Genomic DNA, 20,119 nt, shown 5'->3' on the forward strand with positions numbered 1-20,119 from the left:
TTAACAATAGTACATTTTAACCCCCTAATATCTGAATATATAATTGTACAAAAAATGTATTATTGGTGTTTTTCTGTTAATCAGATGATAAATTAATTAGAAATTATTAGTGTGAATACTGCACCTGCTGCTACAGTGTACTTAGGTATGATGCTGATTAGATCCACCAGGCACTTAAGGAATGAAACAAACTTTTCAATTTTATTGACTTTGAAATTGCAATAATAAAAAAATCAAACGTGTTTTTAAACAACTATTGTTTTTTCATCATTACAGTGTTTTAAACACAGCTCAATACTGAAAGATCCCTTATTAATTATTTGTTTCATGGTTTATATATTAGTTTTATAATCTAAGGTAATCTTTTGATTCAAAGTTGCATCACATGCAGATAATTTACTATTTCCACAAAGATACTTAGATATAATCCATGTTCCTTCCTAATAATACTGTAACTCATTTGCCTCATGTCGCGAAAAATCTTCATACCCGAAATTAGAAATGCATTTAGAAATTTGGTCACATCTCTATTTTAATATAGATAGAAGAAGTTAACCTATTTAGATATTGCAGAATTTAGACCGGGGCTGAGACTATGTTCTAATTTACCAGTAAAATTCAAGCGGTGTGCCTATCCATGTTTAGTGCACAGTCCTTTTCAGGATATGAAATATTTTTAAACACAAACTCATCGAAAACAACCAAGTTACACTATGAAGTACCATTCCACAAATGCAGAAGTGGTAAAACAGACAAAATGGGACGTAAAAACAGATCCTAACGATAAAAATGACCAAGCGGATCCAAACAAGCTGAATGTCAGCAGCTCGCTGCTGAGTTTGGTAGCTCCATGTCAAGTTTTCATTGAGTTTTGGGATGTAAAGAGAGACGCCTCAATGCCAGCTGAGGAGAACCAGCAGAGAGCATCTATCTCATTTTTACAACAGCGCCCCCGGTGGCTGGATGAATGAACAGGTCACATGTTGTAGAAGTTGGCTAAATTTCCCCAGTTATTTCTTCTGGTTTATGTTTTTTTCCAGAACTTTGTGGTTCTGGGGTTTCACACCAGTCATTTGTCTGATCGTCTCGCTCACCTCCTCACACAGGGCCTCGAGGTGCAGAGCCTCCAGTTTCTGAGTCATTTCTCTTTTCCTGCTCCGGAACCAGCCGTCAAAGTTGGGAGACTTTAGAAAATGCCTAAAAATACAAATCACAGGAGTTCACGCCGACTCAGAGGCTTACATCACTTTGTTTCTGTATGTATTCACATTTACAGAGCTACAGCTTTATTATACAGCAGCTGGCACCTGTAGAGTCCAATCCAGTCTCCTTTGAGCCTGGAGGTGAGCTGCGGTCCTGCTTTCTCCAGAGTCTTCATGAAGTCCGGCTGGACAAAAGGCCGGAGCTGAGGCGGACTCTTCCAGGGACTGATGGACTTCTGCAGAGGCATGAGGCTGGCCACGTATCGCTCCTGCAACGACCCGACTCGCCGTTTAACACCTGCTGTGTGCTTTCACGACGGATAAAACGGACGGCATTTACCAGAGGAATGATGAAGCTCTGAGTCAGCTCTAAAAAGTACCGTCGAAGAATCGCATTTTGAGCCGCCGACGGTCTCTTCTGTTGGACGCCCTGAAAAACAGAAGCAGACGGGTTAAAAACCGTTAATGCTTCAGGATTTTATTTTTATAACGATATTATCAAGTGCTATAAGCAGGGTTTGTAGACTTTTTCCACAGAAACATTGAAGCATTTTCAACTACTAAACTTAATTTTACCGAAATTTTGGGTAAATTCATAATTAACAGAAATAAAGGCGTGAAAATGCCAATATGTGTGGAATTAATAGATTTATTTCTATAAATTTATTAAATATGATTGCTTCGTTAGCTAAGGGTCAGATCGCTGCGGACCCAAACGTCATGAGCCCAACTGGCAGAGGTGGGTAAAGTACCCAAAAACTTTACTGAAGTAAGAGAAGCACCACTTCAACATATTTTTACTCAAGTAAAAGTAAAAAGTAGCCGTCCAAAAAATTTGGTAAAAAGTCTGTTCAAGTCCTGAGTAACTGATCAGATTGTCAATCATTTAATATTTAAAAACTACAAATGAACTAAAATATAAAGTTAAATGGAAATTTTGGCATTTTAAAGACCAAAACGATAATTCATAAAAATAACAAAAAATAAAAAGAAATGTTTCCAAATCAGTTTCTTTCAATTAAATAAAAAATGATCAAACTTTAACAGAAACTGCAGGTGTGTCTCTGTGTCTGGTGAGTTTCTGGTTTAAACATGTTAAAAATCCAGAAATTTTACTCAAGTAAGAGCAGAGATACTTTATAGTTAAATTACTCAAGTAGAAGTAAAAAGTACAGTGTAGTGAAAATATCCCTTATTGTTCAAAAAAGTTACTGAAGTAACTGTAAGTAGTTACTGCCCAGCTCTGCCAGTTAGAGACTGATTAAGTCAGCAGTCATGTTTCTGCTGCAAGGCAACAACCCTCGTGTTGCTTCATGCTCTGTTACCCCTCAGCCAACAATCTGAGAAGAAATTATCCAACATAAATCTTCATGTCTTTGCTTCTATCAGACAGAAGAGAGGCAATGTGTTCAAACAAGCAATAACTTCAGGAGATAAGAGATGTGATCTGCAGACGTTTTACGACTCCTTCAGCCCAGGCTGCTTTAAAAACACGCAGCAACAGGCACCAGGCAGCGAGGAGTCGGGCTGTTACCTTCTGGAGCTGCTTGATGATTTCTTCGTCTTTGTTGAGATATGGCTTGTAGGCAGTGTACACACCTGTGATGAAAACACACTGAGATCAGTTTACAGAGGCAGGAATGAGATCAGCTGGCAGCTAAAACAATGAAGAGTCTTTACCGGGTTTGGAGTCCAGAGTTTTCAGGTTTTTCAGTTTCTTCACCTTCATCTGCTTGGCCACCTCTCCTGGGAGAAACAAACATTTAAAACCGAGGGGAGGATTCATCATAAATTACATGCATAATGTAGAATAAAGTTATTACTGAGTCGGTAAAGCTCACCTGCTTGCTTCATGTCTCCGATGCGGATGATGTGCGGCCAGTGCTGCAGAGTCTTTGCAAAGAAGGGATTGGTCACTCCCAGAATGACGGACGGCCTGCAGATTCAGAGACCAACCATTAATTCATGGTTATTAATTTTACTTTTATATATTTAACATAGTTAAATCTTTGTGAAAATGCAAACCATGTCCAGAAAACTAACATTGCCTCCCTGTACTTTCTGTTACACCAAGTGTTTCGTCTCTTACTGAATTTTTTTTGTCGTTTTTGACATTTTCTGCATCTCCAAAAATGGTTGAAATGGTTTTATTGAAAACAATTTTCTAATTAAAACACATCTGATTCCAGTTTTAAAATGGTGCTAAAACCTGTGAAGTTCAGTCAGACTTCAGGTCAAAACTCCTGATGAACCAGCTGGTTTTTCCTGATATGATGGATGATCTGCAGAATAAATAAATAATGTTTCTGTTTCAGCTGTCAACTAGATAACAGAGCTAGAAACTTGTTTATTGTCAGTTTTCTGTGGGGAAACATGTTTTATGTTAAAAATGCTGATTTTTCCCACTGCTTCTTATTGAATTAGGTCATTAATTGGTTCTTATAGCTAATTAATTATATATGTAAACTTTAGCAGCATTATTTAATAGTCTTATGAATAGTTGAGACATTTCTGTGCATTAGTTACACAGACATCATTCATTAAGGTAACGGCAGCAGCTAGAAACCTGTCTATTGTCATCTCAGTGTGTAAAAATATGTAAAAATTTAAATATTTAGCAGTGGAATTAATTCTTTATTCCTCTATGTGACAGAGTAGCATGTAATGTTATGTTTATGTCTGACTGCATTGAACTAAAGAATGAGTAACACTGTCAGTTTGCTGAGCGATAAATTATCCCAGAAGTTATTGCGATAAACTATAATATTGTTGTTTTCAGACCATTTTCAAGTAATATGATAATGAGATCAATAAACTTTAAGACTGGAGCTGGAAGACATTTTGAATATCCAAAATAAATAAACAACAGAAACAACAAATTAAATTAATTACAAAGTCTCTTAAAAAAAGTGCTAATTGAGACCAAAGTACCAGACTGAAAACTTTTATCTTCCAGTTTTTGGTAGAAAGGGAGAAAAGAGAAAAACAATAAATCATTCAAATTATTGAGTTAATTTTAATTTATCAGTGCGATTAACAGATTTATTGGTTATTGCGACAGGCCTAGTCATGAGAGAAGGAACTGAAAATCCCTGCTGTGATTCTTTCTCCCGTTTGTTCAGAGTTTTAACAGTAAAGGGCGTGTTCGGCTCATTTTTACTCACGGAGCCTGCGTCCGGGTCGTGTACTCCTTAAACTCGCTGTCATGGATGGTGAAGTAGGGCCTGAAGTCGCTGCAGTAACGCAGCGGAGAGACACAGCTGCAGAGAAACAGAGAGAGGAGGACAGGTTCATCTCAATAAATCTGTCCGTCACACCGACCCGTTCTCCAGGAGACACTCCGAGATCTGCTGCAGCACGTCGGCTCCAGGCGAGCCAGAAACGTCTCGACTCACCTCACCAACGCCAGCACAGTTTCTGACGACTCAGCGGGCGATGGCGCCATGACGACCAGGGCCTCCCCGAGCAACACCAACTCCCAAAGCATCTGGATGTGGAAGAAGACCGGGTAGAAGCACCTGGACGGAGGAAACGTTTTATCAGACAACTGGTACAGAACAGAGCTGAAAATGTGGCATAAGCAGGAAGATTTTAGTTCACAAATTTACCTCTTCCTGAAGGAAGAAGAGTCAGACAGTTACAGGAAATGTTTTTTAATCTGATTAGGTTTGTTTAGTTCAAGGCTAAGGCTGTCGCAGTAACCAATAAGTCAACCAGAGCGATAAGTTAAAATAACCAGGAATCAGATGTATTGTACAAATTTAGCATGTTTTTTTGTTTTACTGAGGGATAAATCAGCCAAATAACTGTGAATATCGTTTCCGAGCTGTAAGCAGGTTAACTTGCATAAACAAACCAGAGAACCATCTGACCTTTTCATATCGAGTAGCCAAGAGAACACGCTCCATGCAAAAGTTTCAGAAAACATTTAAGCTAAAATGAAAACTTTCTAACAGTTTGGGCTTTACTTCACCTCCAAAGGTGAAAGGCTTACAGACGCTGCAGTTCCACCCACTGAGCAGCAGGTGGAGACACACAGAGGCAGAACCAGTCTCACCTGAACAGGTCGACTTCATGGATCGTCGGCAGAATGATAGAAACCAAACTGTCGCCCTGAAAGCAGAAATCCCTCTTCAGCTCAATGTGTGAAACAAAATGAGTAAAATCAGACGCTGAGACGTGAATCCTGTCTGGGATCGTTTACCTGGGCTGACTGGACCAACTGGGAGGTTCCTGGTTTATCGTAAGAGGTTGGGATGCGAACCTGCAGCGGGTAGAAAAGTAAATATAAAAACTAAGGTCCGACCCATATCCTGCAAAAATAAAACACTGATGCATGGAACTAAATTACAACAAATCCACAAATAAAGTAATTTCAAACATTTTTATTGGCTAAGGTGAATAAATTTACTACTGTTAAAGGGGCTGTATTATGTGTTTACATGGAGCCAATTTATAGCACAATCAAGGAACTGTTTCCTTTCAATTGATGCTGTATTAATCAAATATTATTTAAAATAAATTTTACGTTGCTATTTAACACCTTGAAATTGGGCTCTGTCTCTTTAAAAGCTCCTCCTCTTTGTGAAACTCCGCCTCCAGGAAGTCAACATGGCTCCTCTGTTAACCCTTTAACGTTTTTACCAGGGTTGCACTGGAACTTCGCTCCTATAATGAGTTCAGCAGATGCTTGCTAATTGCTGCTGGCTAGTCTGAAGGACCCAGGTGTTTTGCACAGCTGAATGGCTGCCATGGAGATTAAAGTATTTCTCAAACATCCATGATGTTTGAGAAATACTGATGATGGAATAACATTATAACATATAACATTTTACATTATACTGCTCCAGCTACTTGAACTTGTTTCTTGTTTCTTCCCATCAGGCCTGTGTGGGACTACCTTGATGACGACGCCCATGATCGGCAGAGTCAGGACTCGTCCAGGATGCGGCGTCGGCCAGCGGTCGATGTCGTTACAAGCTAACAAACACAGAAAAAAGATTCAACGAAACGAAGGCATCCACTCTGGAATCGTCTCTGTTCTGTCGCAGCTAAACATAGACGGTAAAATCTAAGTGTTTTTAGCAGTCAGTGCGTTATGAACATTTCTGCTTTACATTATGAGCCAGATGAAATTGTTTCGGATTAAAGAGAAACTGGTGTTAAATTATAAAGGCTGGTGCAATCAACTAACTCACTCTCTCATTCTTTGGTTGCCTAGCAACTCATTCATTCTACGGTTGCCTAGCAACGACCTGTTGAGTAACTTGCACAGCAGCAGTTTAATGTTTCGCCTCCATGTCTCATAACTGCTTAAAACTAAAAAAAAAAAAACTGTGTGGAGTGAAAACTGTAGATTAAATAAAGTTTGATAGAGTTTTAGATATTTAAAACTGAAAAACTGAACAATAATTATCAACATCAAATGACATGAAATGCTTATATTGTGATAAGTTTTTCAGCCATGTTGTCCAACTCTATTAGTGAGTTAGAATGGCTTTATTCTGGACATATTACACATTTTGCAAATTTACAATAATTGTGACAAAGAACTACTAAGTTGGTAAATGTCAAAACAGCAGAGGACGACCAGAAGCAACTATTTTAATAAAACAGTTCTGCTAAAATGGAAAAAAATGATTTAATGTTTTCCCAGTGACTGGGTCGACAGACATCCCATTTTCATGACATTCACAAAAATGATAATTTTTCCTGAAAATGGTGAAACCTAAACTGATCTTCATTGAGCTTGAGATACTTTTCTGAGAAGAATGGCAACAATTTAAGTCTCTAAACGTGGAAAGCTGGTAGAGACCTCAGACAGCACAGACAACAAATAAATGCTTAGTCCTGTCACAATAAGCAATAAATCAATTAATCATATAAATTAAAACAAACTCAATCATTTTAATTTGCATGATTTATCGTTTTTCTGTTTTTCGTCTCCTTCTACCAAAAACTGGATGATAAAAGTCTTCAGCCTGGCGCTTTGGTCTCAACTTTTTCATGCTTTGACTGTTCCACATACACCCTGAGCCGACAGAGATGAAGATAGAGAGAAGCTGAGACTGACCAGCCTCCAGGCACGGCTCCTGTTTCTCAAAGTACTCCGGAGCCATGATCTTCAGCAGCGAGTGGAAGAAGGTCACATACGGCAGCTTACTGATCAGAACCAGAGACTGAAATAAACACAAGACATTCAACAACAACAGACAAAAGTCAGGAGTTATTCTGCAAGGTCGGTTTTACAAGCACTGATAAACGATAAGGAACATCACACTGTTCTGGGAAATGATGACTAATTTTTGATCTAAAAGATGCCAGGAAATTATTTATGTTTCCAGTAATTTGTTTCATATAATCAAAAAGAAAGGAAACAACGAACCAAGTTGGCCTTCCTAGTTGTTAAATCATTACAAGATAACCAAATACACAACAACAAATGTTTCATGGAAAAACTAGGATGCAGGTTTCATTGTTAATGTGGCTGAACCAACTTTAATGCATGATTTCATTGTCTATTTCCTCAACCAGCCATTTCAGGATCATCTCTAAGTCACTACAAAAAAAAATACAAAAAACACTTCCTGCTCACCTGAAATCATTCAAAGAATTTAAATGTGAGAATTTAACATTTCCCCAACTGCTAAATCTACACACGGTCTTATTTTAACTAAAAGGCAGCTGAATGACGACTAGAAAATCAAAATAACTGCACCTGTTCAGTGCAACAGAAGTGACATGTTGCCTGATGGTAATTAAAAACATGTGATTACAGTGAATTTATCAACACAAGTCGTCCGAGGAGAATGAATTCAGAGTTACAGGTTTTTAGTCAGAGCAGAGCTGCAGATCTCCACTGACCTTCTGGAAGTATCCTCTCTTCAGGGATTTGTCTCGAACCTGACGAAAGTACACATAGCCGTAGTAATGGCCTTGTTCCCGCTGCAACACAGAGACAAAGATACACACAGCTGCATGACAACGAAATAAACAGAAACAGAAGATAGCTGCAGAGAGAGATGGACGGAGAGAGATAACTACAGAGAAATATCTGGAGAGGTTGCTACAGAGAGATAGCTAGGGAAAAAGACAGCTAAAGAAAGAGACAACTAGAGACAGGTAGAGAGAGAGATGGCTAATGAATTAGCTAGAGAGATAGATAGAGGTAGATACTTTATTAATCCCCTATGGGAAATTAAGATCCCCAGAAGCTCAAAAGTGCAATCAAAAGAGCAACAGTCAACATAAAATTAGTACTTTGCACTAAAAGCATTGCAGGGTTTCCCCCAGTGTATTATAAGCCTGGTGGCCCGCCAGGCAAGGCATTGGTTGTTTTTGTTTTCTGAAAAATAATAATAAAATTATTATAATTTCTTTTTCTTCTTTTTTTTAAACTGGACTGCAAGCATCGCTGTTGCACTGAGGGTTGTGCTGGTGGAGCAGAATTACTCCACCAGCAGCTTATTGAAGCTCCACATCTTAAAATCTGGGTTTGTAGTCACTTAAGGGGCCAAAAACCAGGGAACACGGACCAATCACACCACTGGCGCCTCTGCGTGTTGCCTCGCGCTCTGTTTGACGTTTACCTCAGCTCGAATTGCGTGCGCCTCCTTTCACTCAAACACAGGCTGAAGCCACATTAGCAGCATTAAATTAAATCTCCCATTTGTTGTGCATCTCTGAGCCATGCAGCAAATTTAACTCATCATGCAGGGCCGGTCCAAGGCTGTATGGGGCCTGGAGCAGAATTTGAGTTACGGGCCCCTCTTGCTGCCAAGAACATATAAGAATGATAATTGTATTTTACTGAGATATATTTGTGAACAAACAGAGGTCAAACTCAAATATTAAACTCAGAGCATCAGATTGTTGCTGTGGTAACAAAACAATCTAACTATGAATATTGTTATTTGAACTTTTACAAATTAAACTTTCCAGCTCCTTAAAATCTAAATTTAAATGTTAAACCATTTAAAATCTGTTAATTTATGTACTGAAACCATTAAATCAAATTTAGCAGCATTGATAATCTGAATAAATAAATGTTACATTTATGTATCTGTGTTAAAATATTTATGGGGCACCTGAAGCCCTGGGGAGCCTGATGGAGCCGCTGGCTTAACTTGGATTAAACAGAAGTGCAAATAATTAATATTCATTTTAAGTGTATTTTTTGATTTGTTGTTTTTAAGACTAATTGTGGGTTTAAATAGCTTTCACTAGCGATGTTTTCCAGTAAAATACAATTTACCCAGTAATATTTTTACATTTCCTCTCAACTTAACATCTTTTAATACAAAAACATGGTGGACCGCCTCGGCGCCCCGACCACCACAGAAAACTTTTACTGCAGTACTATAAGAAACAGAAAGCAGTTTATAAGCTCATTCCTTTAGCCAAGGTGTTGGAGAACCTAAATGTCTCCTGAACCTCTCAGTTCTGCAGAGACGTTAGCCTCTCACTGCAGCTGCCGCTCTGCCCCATCAAGGTGTAATGGAAGGGATTAGCTGCTGCTGTTATTAATAATGTGGCCAAATGTATTCCTTAGGGCTCCAAACCTTCAGGCAGGGCGGCGCGTCTCGATCAGTGTTTTCCAGGAAACACCCAAGGGACGACTTCCTGTTGGATCCCTGTCGAAAGCGGAAGCAGAACTGCGTGTCGCCAAGGCAACCTAGAAACACAACACGAAACGCTGTTTGAAATGCTGCATCAGGTTAAAAAAGCTAAAGACAGGGATACAAGTCAGATACAAGTGTTACGTCTACTGACATTTCTCCTGAAAGCAATTAATCATTTCACAATATGGACATCAAACATGTTTGTCTGTTGAAGTTCATAAAGTCTAATTAAGAAATGTAAAGAAGGCTCCACACTACATACTAGCAGAGCTGCCTCCATGTCTTCCCACAGCACACCTCACCGCGCTGTCTTGTCACAGCACAGGTCCTGGACCAGCCTCACTTATTCTCTACTCAGTCCCTCTCTTGGCAGTCTAGCCTATGATTTTTCTGGATCAGAGATTTTTACACCAAGGATAGTTTAAATTTTTACTGAAATTGCTCCACAGAAAAAAAAGCTAAATGTCAGTTTGGTTCCTTTTTTTTGCTAGCTGCAGACCCACATTTAGTAATAAAAATCCTGTTTTGGTTTTATGTTTTATTTTTCTGAGAAATTGATTCCTTGGATTTTCAACAGCTGTAAGCCAAAATCAAAATAAACAGAAAAACTTAAAGGGCCAGTATGTGTCTTCCAGGCAAACAGTGCATTTTATAGCATAAAAAAGTAGCTATGTTACCTCCAGTTGTTATAAATATGCTACATATATCAAATATGACTTAAAATAATGTATTTCCTAATTTAATGCCTTGAAATTGGGCCTCTGTCTCTTTAAAAACTCCTGTTCTTTCTGAAACTCTGCCTTCAGGAAGTCTCACAACATGGCTCCTCTATTAAAACCTTTAACAATGTTTTACTTGCATTGCTCTGAGAGGTAGCTCCTAAAATGAGCTCAACAGATGCACAGTTCCAACAGGTGTTTGCTAATTACTGCTGGCTAGTCTGAAGGAGCCAAGTGGGGGAGTTGCCTGGGAGGGCTGCTCTGTGAGGAGGAAGACCTGAAGCTTGGAAACTGCAACTCCGAGGAAGAGCTACGCCTTGAAGGCGGGGCTAGGTCCACTCAGACGTTTGGCACAGCTGAACGGTTGCCATGGAGATTAAAGCATCTATCAAATATGCATGAAAGAATCAAAGCAATACTCCAGGTATGTTTTTGATAAGGGAATAACATTACATCAATACCTAAAGCTAAAAAAAATATATTTTACACACCACTGTTGCTTTAAAATTGATCTGTGTTTGGGCAAAACCAGCTTCCCTTTTTGAAAGTGAAGCTGGTTTATATCTGTATAAATTAAGCTTTTTATGACTTTTTGATACATAAAACTTGATGGGACATTAACCGAAATCATTAAATCTCAAAGAATCACTTTCCTACTTTTACTTCCGTCACGCTAATTTATAATCTGGTTCTCCTGCCTAGAATGTTTTAATTTGCAGTATATACATGATTAATTTAATCTGACATCTCCTTGAAGATTTTGAAACACTAATAGCTCAAAATGCAAATTTCTATTGTTCCTATTGTGCATTACAGAAGATATTTATAATCTTACAAAGCCACTCTTTAGTTCTCTAAAAACAAGTGAAAACTTCTCCTCTTTTGCCTTCAGTCACCTTTGCATATCAAACCTAAAGTTATTCAAGCCAGAAATATAAATTTGTTTAGACGCATTTGTGAACTCTTGAGCGTCTTCCTGGTGTTCCAGGATCTTGACACAAACAGGAAGAGGAAAAGGGAAACCAGGAAGTGCACAGTCACTGAACGGCATTTAACCTCAACCTGATCTTTGCACCCTCCCAGTTACCTCCTGGCGGATGGAGTGTGAGTCAAAAGATAAAATTAAACTCAGAATCAAAGTTTTAAGATACTGATGCCCTGATGGACTTTCGCAGTGTGGACAAATAAACAATCAGCCCCTAGAAGACTCCAGGATGTCGTGCTGCATTCAAGAACATCCACGATGAACGAATTCAAACTACTCCTCAGTTTGAATTCTCATGTTCAGCTGTCTTTTCTCGCTATAAAACATTTAAAGATTTAAATTAAATTTCTGTAATTCTTATTAAAGTTCAATTTAAAGAAATAAATATTGAAAGAAATTGATTCTCCCAATTGATTACGTCAGCTTTTGGCAATTTACGTCACTCCATATTCCTCCTGGTGGCGCGTACGCTCGTCCACAAAATGGCTGAGAGAAAACATCAGAGTCAGACGGCTGTTCAACAATAATTTAAAAAGTATTCATTACCCAATTTACACATAATCATAATACTTTGACTTTTTTTTTTAAATCTGCACCTAAAAATTAACTTAAGTATGAAAAAAATAAAACTAGTACTATAACAAATAAAAACTAAACTAAAACTTAGCAATATTTAACTAATAATAGATATAAACAGCAAAGAACTTTTCAATAACCGTTTCTCTGATTGGTTGGATCAGATCCCTGTAGAAGCAATCACATGATCTCCACTACAATCATTGTGAAACACTTACCACCAATTGGCTGGACCTCTGTTGAATTAGCTCAGTCACTTTAAACGGAGGTGAATAATTATGCACTTATTTTATGTTTTTTACTTGATTATCATTTTGTAGAAATCATTTTTTACTTTGACATTAAAGAGCTTGTTTGTCAAAAAAGTCACATTTTGGTGATCAGGATTGATTTGTAAAAGCAATTAAAAAGGGAAAACATCTTTTTAAAGGCATTGTTCATACTGGAAGTGAAAGATCAGCCTGGTTAGCTGATTAGTCAGTGTTGGTTGGTTGAGGAAGCAAAACACAAATTTACCAGAAGTCGTTAGTCTTCATCCATCAGAATTCAATCCGAGTACCACAGCTTGTCAGAAAAGATCTGCGTTGCGTCACACAATCAGTTAAAACATCTTTGTTATTTTCATGCGTCTCAGATTAAACCTTCCTTTTCCTGATTTAAACCGACTGAGCTGAGAAGCAAAATAACACTCCAACCACGTTTCAGAATGCGTTTCCCTTTTCAGAAAGCCAACTAAACGCCAACTGATTTCAAGATCTGAATGTGAATTATGTGAAACATGGAGAATCCAAGATGCAGGTCTATATTTTAAAGTCTCTTTGCTTCTAGAGCACGTCTGCAGGACGGTTTCTATCTACGTCTGAAAGCATTTTGTCCTCATCCTGTCACTGGACTGAAGGCTGAGAGTTCCTCATCTTCAACACTTGCTAACTCACAGAGAACAAAAACACACCTGAGGGCAAACTGTCGCTCTGCATTCACACGTAACGCCGCTGCAGCTTTACTCCGTCTGCAAGCGGTTTCAGGAACTGATCCACTTTGGTCTGCGTTTACTCTGAACTGGGTGAAGCATTTTTAAAAAGGTCACTGACTCCGTGGGGCTGACGGATAAACACTGACTTTTGGTAACACGCTGTTTGTTCTCCAGCAAATCTCTGTGTGCATACGCTGACAGTCAGTTGCACACAGGTGGACTAGCTACTGAGTTCTGCGTTTACATTACAAATGTGCACAAAACTTTAATATTCCACTAATAAAGAAAATTAAATAATGTATATGCATTTTAACTCAATTAAAAACCAATTTAAAACCACATGAGCAAGTTTGTTAATGCGGTAAGTAATTAAAAACCATCATCCTCCAACTACTTCCTGTCTTCTTTGTTGCCTTTTCCACCATTCATTTGGTTGTTGATTATGTGACTCATGTGAAAGTGTTTCCACTCCAGTTCTGTGAAATAAACCAATTGCAATACAGCAAAAAAAAAGGGGGATGGGGGAAAACAAAACTCATCCTATAGAAAAACTTTTTTTTAATCAAAAAACGAGAGTTTGTTCGAAATTGGTGTGTTTAAATTAAATGTATTTTTAAAATGTCAAATTGTGAAATAATAAGATGGATGGAAACACAGCTGGTGAAAACGGGTTGAAAGAGAATGAAAACCACAAATTCAGTGTCTCACAAAATTGGGATATTGTGGAAAAGTCCTAGCATATTCATAGAAAGTTGAGTGGAAGGAAAAAGTGTACCAGCAACAAGAATAACCGCAGCGCTGATGGGATTGTTAAGCTTCACCAGGACTGGACTGAGTCAGAACCTCTGGAGCCACTGTGCTCAGACAGACCATGGGCTACTTGACCCAGAATAATTAAATCTACTACTTGAAATATTTCTCTCTTTGTGGTGAATCAAGACAAGAGGTTAGCTTTCTGAAATGAGGGACAGAAAATATTATCACCATTATTTAAAATTCACATTTTTCAAATGTTTATATTTCCATTCGGATTTCTAGAAACAGCCAAAGGATTTAAAAAACAAACAGCCAAATCACATTATCTCAGAAAGACTTTGTGCAAAAAATGTAATGAACATATTTAGTATTGCCCGTAGACCTATCCTAACCTGTTAAACAATATTAATTTTTTTTAGATGTGCCTGTAGACGGAGGGTCGTGTTCAAAGTGGTATGAATAAAGTATGATTTAAGTCAATTTTGCATCTGGAACCTTATGGGTAACGACTGTTTTGCACCGAGAACATAAAAATATGTGAGCTTAACTGGTTTTATTCCCAGTTTGTCGGATAATGTCAGTCAGGCTGTTCATGTTCATAAATTAAAATGTAATAATGGTGGACACACATATTTCTAGTTAGAATCTAACTTCGTTTAAACAAAAGCGCTTAGCACAGGGGCGGGCAATCCAGTTCCTCGAGGGCCGGTGTCCTGCAACTCTTAGACGTCTCCCTGGTCCAACACACTTGAATCCAATGGCTGAATCACATCCTAAGTGCAGTCAGGTTCTCCAGAGACCTGCTAACGACCTCATTATTTGACTCAGGTGTGTTGAAGTTGAGACACATCTAAAGGTTGCAGGAGACCTGCAGGCCTGGAGTTCCCACCTCTGGCTTAGCATGAATTAGTCTTACGATGGCATTTCATCTTATCCATCCATCCAATTTCCATACACCCTGGTCCCTTAGCTGGAGATGGGCGGTGCTGTTGCCCATCTCCAGCCAACGTTCCAGGCGAGAGGCGGGGTCACCCTGGACAGGTCTGTCGCAGGGCCATTTCATCTTATATGAAGCTTTAATTTTTCTGGTGCAGAGAAGAGAAGGAAGCTGCTGAAACAGGAACTCACCTGAGTTGGAGTCTGGGAAGGAAAGGTAGCAGATGCTTGTTTTCTGGAAGAAAACATATTTATCTCATTAACTTACTGCTGACAACAGCATCAACACCAAACATGAGATTATTCTTCTTTCCTCTGCATCTTTCTCATCCCACTCCTGGGTCTCCAACAGCTTTGTACAGAAACTGTATTTCTTCTTTTCTTTGAGTTTGTTTCAAAATGTTCAAGTATCAGATTCTAAGTTGGATTTATGTCTGGACTTTGACTAGGCCATTCTAACACATGAATATGTCTTGTTTTGCTTTCCGGCTGTATGTTTACCCCAGTTTTAAATGTTCTGCAGCCTCTGACAGATTTTCCCTTGGGCTCTCAGAGAAAAGATTTAAATTAAATTACGCACATGAACTACTGTGACTTTTCAAGCAGATTAACTGCTGAAAGGTTTTCCACTCCTACAAAACTATATTGTAATATAAAATCACATAAAATGGGAATAATTGTATATGATCAGGTATTGAACAAACTATCACAGTGCTACTTAGAGATCTCATATTTTATAATATTTACAGTGATAATGACAGAAGTGACATTAAAAATATCTACAACTTCTTTGCTGTGATTTATTAGGTAACCACAAATACTTTTCCAAAAAAAAACATTCTGATTTTACAGGACTTCAGTTACATAAATATGTCATATTTTTGTTACTAAACAATACACAGCAACTGTATTTAATCACATTTTCAGCTTATTGATATTTGTTGATGCTCTAATGAAAAATGCCCATAATATTGACCGTTTCTGTTTTTTTTATTTTTTGACCACAATAAAAATAAACAATATGAAAAATGTCTACCCCTTGTGCTATGGATAAACTGTGTGACTTGGATACAGCCAGGTCCAATGAAGTTTGACTCACCTCTTTCTCTGACAGTTTGGAATGATGAGGATAAATTACCTGGAAGAAAATTAAATGATAAAACAGGAGTTCATCAGTTTTTACCTTTTAACTAAACATAATTTAAAGCAGGATCTTGTCTCAGGATGTATTACTTGTGTAATATGTGCAATTTAATTATTTTTTAATATAGTCTGGAGTGGAAAAACAACAGAGTAAAAACAACATTTCTATCTTTTTTCCCTCACTGTCTGAAGTCAAATCAGACCAAACTTTTCTTGTTTCTGGTCAGTTTGAATTAACAGAACTACTTTTATCTACCAAATGCCACAGTAATGATAAAATGTATCCTCTCTGTGACTGGACAAAGTGTTTTGGACCAGTCTAACTTTACGAAAGCTGACATTTCAACAGAAACTTAAATGAAAACCATTTAAAGTCTTTTTACTAAAAATGTTCAGTTAGCTTAACATATTTTTGGAGAAACTTCTTGCTGTGAAAAACTTGCAGCTAAATCTGAGTGAATAAAAATTAGTTTGTATTACTTTCCAGGACATAGCCAGAGCCTCCAGCAGCTGCTAACTAAAACATTCACAGCCGAGTTGTTTTTACCTCCACCGCCTGGCCCAGCTCCAGGTCGAAGCCGACCACACAAATGCAGTGCAGCCAGGAGGAAAAGCGGTCCCACGGCAGGAGGAAAGCCTCCTGCGACTCCTCGTCGCCCCCCGTCCCCGGTGGAAGGGTTATCTCCTCGGCCGGGGAGATGCTGCTAGCGTCCTGGTCGTCCAGGTCCTCCGGCTCTTCAACCTGCTCCCCTACCTCCTCCGGCCCCTGCAGAGCCATGACCACGACCCGACACAAACGTCCAGGTGCTCCAAGGACTGTTAACGATCTGATAAATTAAGTTTTTCTACCCAGAGTCCTGCTGGAGGACAACAGAAAGCCGCAGAACAAAAACAGAAACCAGTGACTTAGCTAGCATTTAGCATAAGCAGCTGGGCCAATACGTAACAACGTCCTGTCGTTACACCTCGTGACGTAATGACGCATAATCCTGACCGTTATGTAGTTATTCCTAGTCTTGTTTTGATCTTAAGCAAAAATACAGATCCTATCAATATTATTGAATAGTGCATCTATTTCAGGAACTTTTTCACTAAGTAAAACACGTCATACAAATTAAATGCACACAGATGGATGTTTGAAAGCCTTTATTTCTGTTAATTATGATTTTCCGCTTACAATGGAAACATGACCATATTACATAAGATCATTCCAAAACAGTTAATTAAAAAGTGTTTAATGAAAATTATGTTTATTATCTGATTAAAGGAAGTTATTTTCAAAAGCTACTTTTAAGATGACAAATGAACATCTGGTCTTATATTCTAAATTATTGAATATGACTGAAAATAGACATTTAAGATTTGATTGGTAACGGTCCATGCTTTTCATCTGGTATCACTATATCATACATTGACTAATATGTATTTGATCCCAGAGAAATGTTGTCTTGTTTTGTTGGTATTAGGACAGAACAAAAGAAAAATATATTAATTGATTGATGGATTCCAGCTGAGAATATTGTAAATAACTGCAATTTCTCTTGCTGCCTCACTACTTCAGATTATCTAATAATGCAACCTTTACAAAGAAAAAGCTAATTTCATTCATTCATGAATATATGGAGGGATATATGGCAACTGAAAAACGAATTCTGACTTTAATTTCAGATTTTTGTTTAAAAAGTCAGAAATTTGAGATGATAGTCTGAATTCTTTACCCAAAACCTTGATTTTGTACGGTAGTGTGTACATTGCTCTGCTCCAGATCCAAGGCATAAAGTAAGCCCCATAATTGGATGAATCACTTGTTCGGCCTGAGTGTCAGTCTGAGTCAGGACCAAAGGAGTAAATCAGCTTTATCCAAATCCTTTAATACATCCTCCACTGAGCAAACAGACGGATGAAACAACCTGAAGGGAGACTCTGATTCCCATTTAATTAATCAAAATTTTACTGAGCAAATAATAGCAGTTTACATGATTTATTTCTGTCACCAACAGAGAATCAGTATAAAAGATCATCAACATATGTCATAATATGTATGACCTAATACATTTAAAAAAAGAGCAGAATTTCAAAATGATGGTAATTTTTTATTTTATTTTATATGCCATAATGCGAAGCACAATAAAGTAATTTGTAAAGTTAACCAATTATATTTTAAACACAAATCTAAAAATACATATATTTTTAGAGATCCTTAAGATTGACATGGACCAGATCTTGTTTTTAAATCCTTTCACATCATCTTCATCGGTGGAGAATTTAGTTGCACATTTAAATTATTAAATATTTATTTTTCTTGGCACAGTAAGAACCATAAGATAGGCAATAATGTTATTTTTTATAACAATGTGGAGACCAGAAATGTCATGTTCAGCAAAAACTATAAATTACTTTTTGTCACACACTTCTTACTTTTTATCCTATATTAACGTTTTATTATTCATGTTTATTAAACATGAATAATAAAACTTTAACATGCATAATTTATCACTTTACACATACTGTATCCGCCTGCATTTTTCTAATTTATTTTATTCTTTCCTCATATTGATTTCAAAGGGGAGATTCTAATCTCTTGAGCATATTCAAGTTTTTTTCTATTTTTTTTCTCCAATTTATCCTTAAATGGACACTTATAAATGTAAAATACTCCCTGTGGTTCTTTGTAAGTTACACAGCTGAGCAATAAGAAGATAAAACACAGTAAGATGCTGGCAAATCTCAGATAATAGCCAGACTGTTGGCACAGTGACAGCTGGTCCCTCTGGTTGCTCTGCAGGAGGGCTGGGCAGAGCTGCAGAGATGCAAGGACCAGAACCAGGTCCATCTCATGACAAAAACCTGATCCTGAAAGTCAGGACGCACTAATATTAATAGGGAAAAAATGAAGAATAGTGGAGGACAAATAATGCATAATGAACAACAAAAAACTGGATCAGATGTACTTTATTTATCCCAGAGTTGGGAAATTATTGAGCGGCAGCAACACCACCATGACGAACAGAAAACAGACAAAAAGTAAAAATAAAATGCACATAAAATGTAACTTTCTTTTCAATAAAATAAAAGTATTATTTAAAAGTGTACATTCATGTTTTGTGTAAATGGAGCAATGATGATAAGAAGCTTCCAGTAAATATAATATAATATAATATAATATAATATAATATAATATAATATAATATAATATAATATAATATAATATAATTTTCTTAACACTAAAGCACAAAAAACATGAATCTTTGAACACAATTGCCAAAAAGAATAAATAAACAAATAAACAGTGTAATTTATATGTTGGTATAATTTACGTTCTCAGTATTAAAGTTAATATATACTTATAATTTTGCTTGTTAATGCTTGATTGGTGAGCCTTTATGCCAATAGAAAAACTCCAAAGTGTATTTTTCAGTGGTGAAAATTTATTTAATTTAATAAAAAATTATTTTGTCCCATATTTCAATAAACAAAGGGTGAAATAAGTAAAACTATGGGGGGTTGATGTGAGGTGTGGCTGTTTCATCATCTCATCCAGTATTGATTTAGTCTCAGGGTTCGGTTCACCAAAGAGCGGACAGGGAGATTTTGGAGCTATAAGCAGAATTTGATCTCCTCCAACATCACCCACACTGTCCTGTTCCCTCCTGTTCTCCCAGCTCCTAATAAACAGCCACAAAGATGAAGAATTGTAATAGAAACTGTAATCTGGTCTCATTATGAAATGTTTGAAATGGTGTCAAAGTTGGAAAAACTCCACCCCTGACATTTTATAAATCCTTTCAGGATAAACAGCAACACAAAATGAAACATATACAAAAATTAGTGTGACTATTGAAGAAGTGATACAAGAAGGACAAAAAACACTTAATTTCAATCATTAAGTGAAAATTCTGGTGTTGTAAAATGTAACTCAAAACCAGATGTTAGCAGAGTAACCCAAAAAATTTTAGTAAACTAAGAGTAGCTTTACTTTAAAAAAGTCAAAAGTTGCCGTCAAAGACATAAAAATAAAACACCATTTTGTAAAATGATATAATCCGAAAGAAAAATGTATACAATGTACAAAGGCACAATTGTACATATTATGTTATTTTATAAACTAAAAGGAAAATACAACAATGAAGTTGCGCTTTAACATAATCTGTGAGTCTTTGCTTCAAACAATTTTCATTTGTTCTTCATTTTGTGAAGTTATTCGCTTT

The 20,119-nt window shown here is 37.2% G+C and overlaps 1 protein-coding gene across 1 annotated transcript in view; it reads right to left on the bottom strand.

Moving 5' to 3' along the window:
- Positions 1–16,916, bottom strand: part of dennd6a (DENN/MADD domain containing 6A) — a 22,506-nt gene extending 5,590 nt beyond the window's left edge. The window contains exons 1-17 of the mRNA XM_015024765.1: positions 16,459–16,916; positions 15,868–15,906; positions 14,961–15,003; positions 9,764–9,876; positions 8,067–8,147; positions 7,276–7,381; positions 6,103–6,182; positions 5,407–5,466; positions 5,260–5,315; positions 4,598–4,720; positions 4,367–4,462; positions 3,044–3,138; positions 2,883–2,948; positions 2,737–2,801; positions 1,543–1,632; positions 1,308–1,471; positions 1,095–1,197 (exon numbers count right to left, since the gene is read on the bottom strand). Coding sequence (XP_014880251.1) covers positions 1,095–1,197; positions 1,308–1,471; positions 1,543–1,632; positions 2,737–2,801; positions 2,883–2,948; positions 3,044–3,138; positions 4,367–4,462; positions 4,598–4,720; positions 5,260–5,315; positions 5,407–5,466; positions 6,103–6,182; positions 7,276–7,381; positions 8,067–8,147; positions 9,764–9,876; positions 14,961–15,003; positions 15,868–15,906; positions 16,459–16,689 — 1,611 coding nt within the window. The 5' untranslated portion in view covers positions 16,690–16,916. The remainder of the gene's footprint in view (positions 1–1,094; positions 1,198–1,307; positions 1,472–1,542; positions 1,633–2,736; positions 2,802–2,882; positions 2,949–3,043; positions 3,139–4,366; positions 4,463–4,597; positions 4,721–5,259; positions 5,316–5,406; positions 5,467–6,102; positions 6,183–7,275; positions 7,382–8,066; positions 8,148–9,763; positions 9,877–14,960; positions 15,004–15,867; positions 15,907–16,458) is intronic.
- Between the last annotated feature and the right edge of the window lie 3,203 nt (positions 16,917–20,119).

The sequence above is a fragment of the Poecilia latipinna genome, unplaced genomic scaffold (genome assembly GCF_001443285.1).
Source record: "Poecilia latipinna isolate Pla-1442-1.1 unplaced genomic scaffold, P_latipinna-1.0 Scaffold3801, whole genome shotgun sequence".
NCBI lineage: Eukaryota > Metazoa > Chordata > Actinopteri > Cyprinodontiformes > Poeciliidae > Poecilia > Poecilia latipinna.